The 11,522-nt window shown below is 41.9% G+C and overlaps 1 protein-coding gene across 6 annotated transcripts in view; it reads right to left on the bottom strand.

The window, feature by feature from the left end:
* Positions 1–5,657: 5,657 nt before the first annotated feature.
* GRM1 (glutamate metabotropic receptor 1) overlaps positions 5,658–11,522 on the bottom strand; it is a 387,866-nt gene continuing 382,001 nt past the window's right edge. For 3 of the 6 annotated variants that reach the window (XM_072826883.1, XM_072826891.1, XM_072826902.1), the window contains one exon: positions 5,658–9,369. In XM_072826883.1, the coding sequence (XP_072682984.1) occupies positions 8,457–9,369 (913 nt within the window). In that variant the 3' untranslated portion in view covers positions 5,658–8,456. The remainder of the gene's footprint in view (positions 9,370–11,522) is intronic. The other 3 variants (XM_072826908.1, XM_072826933.1, XM_072826916.1) reach the window with 3 other exon arrangements.

Raw genomic sequence — 11,522 nt, 5'->3', positions numbered from 1 at the left:
TAAATGAAATCTTGGGTAAAAAAGAGAAATATATATAGAACAAATCTTTGGCGTGGAATAATTCTTCATACTATTTATAGGATTCAAAAAGTTTTAAACAATCTAAGTGTTTAACACTAGGTATGGTTTAAAAATTAGAAGATATCCAAGTTTATGGAGTATTTTTGTTCACTTGCACTTCAGCAAGAAGTGCTTTTAATGCTTTTAGGGTGTGAATATTAAGTAGGTCACTTTAATGACTTACTGTAAGCCCTCAAATGGCAAATAAACATGTTATTTCCCAATTGTGTTGAGTTTTTGAAGAGAAAACATTGCATTTCATGTAATTTGCACAGAGCCTACACCTTTGCCTTCCTGTTTTAGCTGCTGCTTTGCAATCTCTTTTGACTGGTGCCTGCAGTTACTTGTCCCTGTGGATGATCCCTGCATAGCCATCTCTCCCCATCTATTCCTGGATTGAACTGCCAGCATGGTGGCACTGATCCACTCTTGACCTCTAACATCCTTTGAGACTCTCTCCCTTACCGTGCTTAGAGTTCATAGCCCCTGCTCTTGATCTCTGTTATTGGTGCGTTTGCACCATTTACCAGGCTGGCTCTCTGCTCAGCTGTACCAAGACAGGGGACTGTCATGATCTACAGCGCTCATCTTCCCTGCTGACCTGCTGGAAAATCCCTGCCCTTCTTGTGGCTTCTTCTAAATTTTACATGTGGAGGTTTGAGAGTGTTAATTGGAAAGCTTGTTAGACTCCTGGAGATCCATTCTTGCCATTGAGCCACACAGCTGCTCCATCACTGAGTGCACTAGGTGTTGAGGAGCTTATTCATCACCTGTCTGCCCAAGCCCTGTTGGTGATTCTTGCCCAGATTCCATTCTCTTTTCTTATGACTTTGTTTTCCCTTTCAGGTCGTCTGTTGCCCCTCCCCCTAACCTGGCTTACAACACGACCATCCCATCTATCAGCTATTCTGTTATATATTTGAATTTACTGAATGTTTGAACTTCTCAGTTGTGAACCAGGTGTGAATTATTCCCAAAGGGTTCCTGGATCCAGATTCTATGAGCATAGGGAACTTTGTCTAACTCCATGAGCAAGTGATTCCTCAGTTTTGATCAAGTAGAAATCCTTGCTTAGGTCATAATGCAAAATTTAAAAAGCAGGGGAAAGATTATAAATAAGAGATAATCCTAACTGTTAGAAACAAACTTCCTGGCATGAGAATCACTAGAATAAAAAATCAAAATGTCTATAATGTTAATACTTAGATGACATGATGAAAGATTTTTCTTTTAATTCTCTAAATTTCTACCACACATTCTGTTGCTTTTTAAATAGAAAAATGACACAATCTAAGAAATTGTTTTAAAGAAATAACCCAGAGGCTAACATCAAATTTATTTATAGGACAGTCGAACTTTAATTTTCTTTTGTGACTTTATCTTGCAATAAGGAGACAGGAGTTTCTTTGGTTGGTGCTAGAAACACTTGTAATAATGTCAAGCCCTTTAACACAGCTTTATTTTGCTTTGTATAGCTCTTTGTTTTCTTATCTTTTTCTGTACTGGTATCTGTGTCTGCATGTATGTATGTTGTTTATCTATCATCTACCTATCTATCTATGTATGTATCTATGTATCTATCATCTATCTATCATCATCTGTCATCTATCTAATCTATCATCTCCATTTTCATATCTATAGCACATATTGTTAGTGCCCTTCCCCCTCCTGGCATTCCCCTTCCCCACAGGCCAATTCTTAGGTTTCCAGCTGCCAACATCTGTAAGTCTTTGCCTGAAGGCTCTTTTGGAGACTGGAGCCTGCAAATATGACACCTTGGAAGTTACTAGAATTATAATGTACCTCCCTCCTCAGCAGCCCTCAACCATGACAGGAATTGATGATTAAATACTTCCCACAAACTTGCCCCATGGGGATGGTGGACATTTTTTTTTTTAATTTTTAAAAATATTTTATTTATTTATTCATGAGAGACAGAGAGAGAGAGGCAGAGACACAGGCAGAGGGAGAAGCAAGCTCTATGCAGGGAGCCGACGTGGGACTCAATCCCGGGACACTAGGATCATGGCCTGGGCTGAAGGCAGGCACTAAACCGCTGGGCCACCCAGACATCCCCAATGGTGGACATTTTGAGGCATGCTCTCCATTCCCAGAGTTCCAGGACTGAGTCCCATGGTGGTAACCTGCCTGGTAATATACTCTTTATCGGCTGCATATCATTTACTGCCTTGCCTCCCCACATTCCTATTGGTGCTTCCAAGGATCACTTCCCCAGTACACAACTTTCATTCAAATCCTCCTCTCAGGTTCTGTTTCTGGGGAAACCCATCCTAATAAGATATTCACATTCATACCCATTTCCTGCAGTTCATAAGAAAATGCCTTATAGGTTATAGCTGATTCCAAGCTAATCCTGAGCTCAAAATGTGGCAAGGCTCCTAACAAAATTAGCATAATCTTAGGCAGCAATATTAGAATAATGGTTAAAGTGAATAAAGTATTCATGCAGTATTATGTCTAGTTCTGGAGGCAAAAATTTTTAAAGGATATTCAAAATTGGGATATCACCATGGACTGATTGGGAGTTTAGGAACCTTATAACAACAACAAAAACAAAACAAAACAAAACAAACAAAAACAGTTAAAGGAAGTGAAGCTATTTGGCTTGGAGAATGAACTACTAACAAATGGCATAATCACTCTTCAAGTGACTGAAGGGAAGTTAGGTGCACAGTCTACTAAATTTATTAAATTTCTTTCCAGAGGGCAGATCTCTGATAGGGCAAAAGTGACAGAAAAGTTTTAGTTCTGGAAAACAAAAGCTTTTCTAATGATTAGAGCTTTCTTTTATCAAATGCAAGATCCCAGTCCCTGGAAATATTTCAGCAGAGGGCAAAAATCACCTGAATCCATCCCATTCCTTAAAGTAAACCTGGGTCACACATGTTAGCCTCTGTGATTCTCACCAAAAGCTCATTTCAGTGGCCAGGATTCTGTCTTTGGAATTCCTTCAGCCTCTCGTCCTGCTACATGCCTTGCTGCTTCCACCCCCTTGTTTTCCTGGCCTTGCAATACCCTCATTCTGAATTTGTGTCTTAGCTCTGTTAAGCATCATGGATTAACAATGTCACTTTGGATATTGCTTTCCCAGTATCTGGATCTCTCTGCTCTCTTTTTGTGTGACTGCAGGCCATTCCACCTGTGCTACTCCAGTCGGAAGTGACCCCTTACCTACTCCTTTCTGACACAAGAAGAGAAACAGGACACAGAGAAATAGAGTCCTAAATGAAATGATAGCTTACTTTTTTATTTTTATTTGTTTCTTTTATTTGGGAGAAAGAGAGAGAGAGAGAGAGAGTATGAGCTGGGGGAGGGGCAGGGGAATAGGGAGAGAATCTCCAGCATGCGATATCCTTGCTGAGCATGGAGCCAACTCAGGGCTTGATCTCACAAACCTGAGATCAGGACCTGAGCCAAAACCAAGAGTCAGACACTTAACTGACTGAGCCACCCAGGGACCCCCGGAGATAGCTTATTTTAAATGACTTCTAAATTTACCTCCAACTCAATAATTCTATGATTATTTTCCCGTTCAGTTTTTCTTATCCTCATTCTTAAGTTGTCGTTTCCTCCTCCTCCTCCTCCTTCTTTTTCTCCTATTAACTTATAAGCCTTGCTTCTCAAGTTACCATGAAAGAATCAAGCCAGTTTTTGTTCAATAGTGTCATAATCAACTCCCTAAACTAGCCTCTCCTTTTCTCCCATGTCCCTTCAAGTCTTGGTGACTAGTTTTGGCTTCCACTTTGTTTAAAGATATGTACTTCTGTGAGAAAGGAACCTCCAGCCCTTGCTTTCTCTATGGATACACTATTTGCCCTCACTTCAGTGGGGGTCCCACTTCAGCAGTCTGTGTGGTACTGGCAGTTCTCCTGCAGAGGACGCTGTTTCCCACACCTATTATCACTTTGCCAGACCCCTGGCTGGGCTCAGTGGACACTGAGTATTGCTGTGCTCTTCTGCAAGAAAGGCAGACCGGCTGCCCAGTGGGACAGCTCTTTTTGATGCCAAAAGGAGAGCTTGTTTTTCATGGTGAAAACATGTGTTGTTCCAGTTGGCAGAGTTAGGATCAGTAGGTGGAAATACAGAGCTCTGGACCCCATAAGGCTCTTGGAATAAATCTTCAAAGAATTAAGCTAGGAAAACTACATGGTGTTACAACACTTACTTCCTTTTTTCGACATTTACTGAGTATCTGCTTTGCCCTGAAGTCTCACAAATTAGAAAGGAAAAAAAAAAATGGATCACAAACAAAAAGGAACTTAGAATCTATTAAGGGAAAGAGACATGCAAACTATAATATAGTCAGGGTATGAATAAAATGCTTTGAGAATACAAAAGGAGGAGCAGCTCCTACATACTCTCCTGAGTTCTGGAGAGGAACATGAATTCACAGGCTCTGAGCCAGCTTAGGATAGAGCTTGAATCCCTTATGGGCCACTTGCTAGCTGAGAGACTCTGGGCAAGTTATTTCAATACTCTAAAATATCCATGGAGCAGAAGTACCCAGAAGATTAAATCAGAATGAATGTAAAGAATCTAGCAAAATATCTGGCTCAGAGTAAGCTGATGAACCTGTTGCTTCCCTTCTCTTTGATTCCTTTTCAGGAAAGTCTCTGTAGAAATTATTGGGGGCAGTTACTCACACATCGTTTGCAGTATCCAGATCCCAGACTCAGCTGCTTGAAATGTCTTCCTTATGGTGAAGCTTCTGGACCCTCCAAGTGCCCAGTGACCTACTGGACAACCTGAGGGTATCTTTGGACTACACATCTGAAACATTTTCATTTTTCTTCTTCTTCTTTTGTTTCTCATTCTCTCTCTTCTGACTTTTCTCTCTCAGACATCAAGCTCCCATTTCATTTATCATTCTGTTTTCTGGACGTAGTGAAGGAACCCCCTGGTGTCTCAAACCCTGATTCTGGAAATTCCTTCAATATCAGCCTTCCTGTATACAGCTTGCTCCTATCATCTAAACAAATCACAATCTCATGGATGTGATCCTTGTACCATCATTGTTCTCCTCTCCAATGATACTGGATGGATGCTTTACTTTGTGGGTTCCTTATGGCAAAAGATATGAATAACAGGTTTCCTTATTTGGAAGACCAGTGAAGTCCCCATTGAAATATAAGGGAACAAAACTTGAAATGTAAGGGAATAGAGAAGGAGGATGTCAACAAAGTAAGACACTAGGTTCCTCTAGAGTATGAGTCTTGTAGGACACTAATAAAACAAAGAGGCAGCCTTCAGACGCCTCTGTCTCCAGAGCTCTGCTGGAGATCCAGGAGTTTGTCAAGCCTCATACATTCTCTCAAAATAGATGAAAGGCAGTGTCTGCCATAGCACTGAATATTCAAATTCTAGATTTAATTTTAATTTAGAGTTTCAAGTACGATCTTTCTCAGAGTCAAAATGTGCTCTACCTTGTCACCTACCTGGCCTGTAGATTTTGTGTAATATTCTCCAACTTTGATCTAAAAGACATGTGAGCAAAATCAAACCACTGTAATTGTTCTTTGTACCAGTCTATTTCTCTTATTGTAACTCTGGCAAAGCATGGAGAAGGAATACACATATTTAATAAATAGAAAATATTTATTATACAGCATTATCAAGATTATCTGACAAAAGGCAGTAACAAGCCAAAGGAAAACACTTTTACAAGAAGCTAAACAACCTGTATAAGCACATACATTAAGGTGAAGAGTATCTGCCCTTTTGGTATAGGGTATGTATGTGTACATTTCCAATTTTGAACAATTATGCTATAAGAGCTAATACTGTATTATATTCAGGAAAACTTTTAATCATGATGATATTAGGCATTCAGAGAAATAATGTGTTTGGTGTTGAATGTGTTCACCAAATGTCTCGGACTAAAACCTCAGAACAAACTGACATCTTATATTATCTGAATAGTAGAGCAGTTTTCCTGATCTATTCTTACTTTAAAAAAAAAAATCTGAATGCACAAGTCTTGTGATATCAAGGACATATGTTAGTGGCATTAAGATAAAAAACATGTTTCACAAATAATAGATAGTAGGCTTTTACTTGCTAGTTTGCCAATAAGCAGACCGTCTATTAAGTCCTGGAACCATCTATGTTCCTCATTCTGCTCCATTACCGTGAAAACATGGAGCTGAAATTCCCGTTTCAGTCATGAGGTCTTTCTACCACAGGTGTTACAAATAATTTTTTAAAGGAAAGGCAGTCCATTCTTGATATGGAACCGACTAAACTTGGCAGTAGAATATGGGAAGGCATAAGAAACACGAGCCTCAAACTTTGGAGCTGATGTTAAATTTTGAACAAATGATGCAGTGGGTATTTAAAGACTCTAAGATGATTTTTGGCTGAGAAATTAGCTTCCACATGAAGGAAGCATATTAAAATATGACTGCACATAAGGCATAAACAGATATTTAAAGGGGTAAGCTTCATTCCACAAATAATAGAAGAGATCAAAACAGCAAGAAAAATTGCTTTTATTGGGTGTAAAAAGGAGAACAAAAATGAAACAACTGGGTTACACATACGTGGATATTACACACAGCAAATAACAAAAGCACAAAGAAAAGTGATGACAGTGAAAATAGAGGAATAAAAGTACATAGAAATAACAATGAAAAGAAAGTAAGAAGTGATGAATAGATAATTTGAGAAATTATTATCAGACATAGAGGCTAGTATACGCTGTAAGCACTGAAAGCTCAAGTCGCTGTGGAAAATCCTTTTTAAAAAAATCTAAAATGACCTAAAATAATCTCATTATTGTCATTTTAATCTCATGTTTTAATAATGATGTGTGAAAATTTATAAAATGTACCTCTTTATTGTTACCCACAGTTTTTTAATGAATTTTTAATATGATAAATTTTCAAGCCATTTCATTAATTACATGTTCCACATCATAAAATATCTGAAAAATAAGTTCCCTCTTAGAAGAGGAAGGACCATCTGAGCATCGTATGAAAACCATTGGACCACAGCACTCAAACCTTCAAAAGCTTCTGTAGATATTGGTGACAATATATAAAACATTATTTGAACATAAAAATATCTATACTCTATTGGAAAGACAACCTTCTAGTTGCAGTTCCACTGACATTACATTGCACAAATTTTATCATCACATGTATACAAGGATACAGAAACACATTTACGCACTAGTTACAGGGACTGGGACTTTGATGACAGGAGGAAAGAATTATTTGTCATTGAACCAGTAATAGTTGCTATGAGTACACCATTAAGTTGGAAGATGGATTCGTTTCTGTAGTACATAGGAGAAACAATGGCACCAGATACACATACAGCATCTTAGAAGTTCAACTGGTAATATTATTTGCTACAGTAAATGTAATGTAACAATTTTGCCACATGGTGTGTTCTCTTTAATTGAAGGGCAGAGAAGAGCCCCCTTGGCACAAACACAAGATAATCCACAAAACATCTTCTGCCACTCTCAAAATTACCTCTTGTTCTACTTCTTTCCAAAATCACCAATCAGCGAGTATCAAATATGGTACCTAATTTGTGCTGATTGTGTTCACCGCCTCACCCTTCCATGGTGTCCTGCTTCTCACTCCATCCTCCCTTAGCACTCCCGACGAAGCACTTTTTGGTGATGCTTTAGCTCTGATTCCTGTTTTCCTAAATAGAGAGAAATCACAGAGCAGCAGGGTGTCCATACCGTTTCTTTCCAAGTGTGACAAGCCTGGCTCTGGATCAGGTGCAATGGGTGAAGAGAAGCCCCTGTTTGGGCCAGTTCCCGAAGCTCTCGAAGACCATTAAGGAAAAGGGGTAGAGAAAAATGAGCTGCCGTACCATGGGTGGTTGCACACCTGCCCCTCCTTCACCCACCTGCTGTCTGGCTCCATCACACCAGGCCTACCATGACTACCATGATGTCAACTACTGATTCACCCGGCGGGTCCACCTGGACTGGCTCTTTTCAAGCTGGCCAAGTGTGTGTGGGCACGTATATCTATGCACAATTGTCCAACAAAGGAGATGATGTCTGTTGATTTATTTGTTTGTTTGTCTGTTTATTAATTTATGCGGTGAAGGTTGTATGCTATATGGGATTGTGCTTTGTCAGAATTCCCTTTCTTCCCAGAGAAGGCTTTTGAATAATTCAAGAATCGGGATCCTCGCCTGGTTCATCGTTGGCTCCCAGAGCACAGTTCCCTCTGGCCTTCCCTAAGGCAGCAGCGTCGCTCCCTTTCCCGCTGACTTCGCCTCCTCTCCCTCCTCCTCCTCCTCCTCCTCCTCCTCCTCCTCCTCCTCCTCCTCCTAGCAGCTGCCCACACACCTCCGGAGGTGCCGGTGCTCCCTGGATTCTCTTGCTTTTCCACGTGGACACCTCCTTCCTACAAGGTGGAAGAGCTTTGCTTATAGTCCCTCAGAATGACCGAGGCGTAGGTCACGTTGGGAGGGGTGCAGAGCACCGACTCGGACACGGGGGAGCTGGGCACCGAGCTGCCCGAGGCCACCGAGTCGCGGAAGGGCGACGGTGGCGTCAGGGCGGGCGAATCCTCGGGCGCCGGCTTGCCGGCCGCCTGCAGCTCGTCGTCCTCCTCCTCCAGCTCGTCCTCCTCCGTGTTCCCCTCCCGCTCGTACAGGTACTCCTGGAGGAGCTTAAACCTCTCGCTGTCGTCCTCGTCCTCGTCCTCCGCCGGCGGGGAGGCGGGCTCCGGCCCGAAGGTGCTCAGCTGCAGCGGGAGCATCTGCAGGTGCTGCGGGGGCGCCGGGGGCGGGTACAGCGGGCGCACCCCGTTCCCCGGGCCCCCGGGCACAGCCAGCACCGCGTTGAAATCCGGGATCCCGGTGCTGAAATTGTTGACCACTCCCTGCAGCTGGTCCATCAGGGATTTCTGCGGTTGCGGTGGCTGCTGGAGGGGAGGGGGCAAGCCCTTGGGGATGGCCGGGTCTGCCAGGAAGAGGGGGGTCTCGTCTGTGGTCAGGTGGGGTGGCAGAGGCGGGGTGCTCACAGCCGTTGGCACGCGGCGGTGCACCACCATGGAAGGGCTGCTGGGAGGGCTGAAGCCGACGGGCTGGGCATCCTCCTCCTCCACGTTGTAAAGGGTTTTGGTGCTGGTATCGGAAAAAGTCAGGCTCTTGCCGGAGCCCTGGTAACTTTTAGTGAGGGGCTTGATGACGGCCGTTTGGTTGCAGGCCGTCTCATTGGTCTTCACGTGCACAGAGAGGCGGTGCCACATGTGCTGTCCCTTGGGCACCTGTCTTCCACCTGGTTCAGACCATGACACAGACTTGCCATTAGAACTATGAATAAAATAGAGATGGATTTATTTGCAGATATATCATGCACACAGGAGAAAACACCTATAAATGATACGCAATCGCAGCTCAATACAATTTGATCCCCACCCCCACCCCAACCACCCACCCCCCGGCGGGCGACTGTATGCCTGGCCTCCATACCCTTAACCTCCCCTTGTTAAAGGTCAAATGCCAAAAGCTGCGGTGACCGCAGCTTGCCTCTGTAGCTGCGGTCAGGGATTTCATCAACCCCAAGACAAAGCAGAACACTTCGACCCTGAGGAAGTCGGAGGGGAGAAAAGCCAGCCTGTGGCAGAAGCAACTAGTTTCTTTTAGGTCTGAGATTTCACAAAGTTATCACACACACACATACACACGCATACACCTAAGGTAATCCCAACGCTGCCACTCAGTGCAAGCCTTTGAAAGATTCCAAAATGGATGGAGGAAACGAATAAGAAATAAAACTATAGTTACACGTGGACAACAGAACATAATGACCATAGCTCTTGCCTCCCTTTCTTCTTAGTCCCTGGAACAAAGTAAAACCCACGTATTAAGCCACTCTCATTGTCCTGTGAGGTTATAAAATATATCCTCTCAGTCACCCTTTCTGATAGGCAGGTATCTCCTGGTACCAGAGCAGCAGGGTCAGACACATGGCACCTGTACAGAAGAGAAAAAAGCAGATGACAGAAATCCCAGACCCATGTTCCACTTATGGGTGTCATAACTTATGCTTTCCTTTCTATTTCAACACACTATTCCCGACACACACAATGGATCACAATTCACATAAAGGCCCTGATTCAGAGCAGCTAGTCTGGGATTTCCCCACTGGGGACTTTTAACTAGGTGTGTTTGGAAAGACAGAGAACCAGGAAGCCCAGCAAAATGTAGATGCTCAGACCCTGGTTTAGTCCTTCAACAATGTGATGAAATTAAGATTCAGAGAAAGCAGAAGTTACAGAGACAAAGACCCCTCCCTGGTCTTTTCCTCATAGAGCTTTGGAGAAGAAAAATGTTAGGGTACCAGCAGCCCTCCCACTTTATACACTTTCATCTTCATGGGACCATCAAAAAACCAATCAAATAGCAGAAGGAGGAGGAGAAGAAGAGGAAGAAGGAGAGGAGGAGGAGAGAAAGAAGGAGAAGAAGAGGAGGAGAAAGAGAAGAAGGAGAAGGTAGAGGAAGAAAAGAGATGTACTGTGTATATCATTCAAATTCTATTCTATATGTTATAATAACTCTGGTCTTACTTTTGGACTTTTAGCTTTCTTTCTGTATAACTTTTAGCAGATGGTGGTACCTTACCATAGTATACTATTAATAACAGCAGTGTTAATACTTACATCAGGAAATAGTTTTTCTTGTGTGTATGTGGTTCTTTTTTTTTTTGTTTGAGTTTGCTTTTTCACTGTATCCATGAAAACAACAGAAAAAGTAGCACAATGTTAACACATTTTTGACAGTAAAAGGAATAGGGATAAGGAACATTTTTTTTTCTTAGGTGGATGTGTGAAATAGACTATTCTGTATCATGGTCTTTTGTTTGGAAAAATGTAGGAAATGATCAATAGTTAATATAATGGTTCATTTAATCATTTTGAAAATACAAGAACGAATACTTCAAAAATTATATGTGTGGCATTTATGATGACAGTAATGTTTTGACATTTTATATATTATAATCTTGAAAAATGAAGTGAGTCAAATAAGTACAGAGTCTTGCAGAAATTCTGATATCTATTATAGAAAATTCTGGATATAAGAGTCCTAAACTAGATATAAACTTAAAATTTTGCTCATTATTTGGGAAAAGGTGGTTCCTCTATCTATCTTATAATTTCTATACATATATATATATCATAGAATGTATAGCATATATATATATGTGTGTATATATATATATTTGAGAGAGAGTGTGTGTGTAAGCAGAGGGAGAGGGAGAATCTTGAGCAGACTCCCCACTGAGCACAGAGCCCAACACTAGGGTTGGGGGGTTTGATCTCACAACCCTGAGATCACCACCTGAGCCGAAACCAGGAGTCAGATGCTCAGCTGACTGAGCCACCCAGGGGCCCCATATATGCTATATTTTTAGTTGCTTAAGAAAAGTCTCATCTCCAAAATACTATATGAAAATTGATACTTCT

This window comes from Canis lupus, chromosome 1, assembly GCF_048164855.1.
Source record: "Canis lupus baileyi chromosome 1, mCanLup2.hap1, whole genome shotgun sequence".
Lineage (NCBI taxonomy): Eukaryota > Metazoa > Chordata > Mammalia > Carnivora > Canidae > Canis > Canis lupus.
This window is presented reverse-complemented; position numbering and strand designations above follow the sequence as displayed.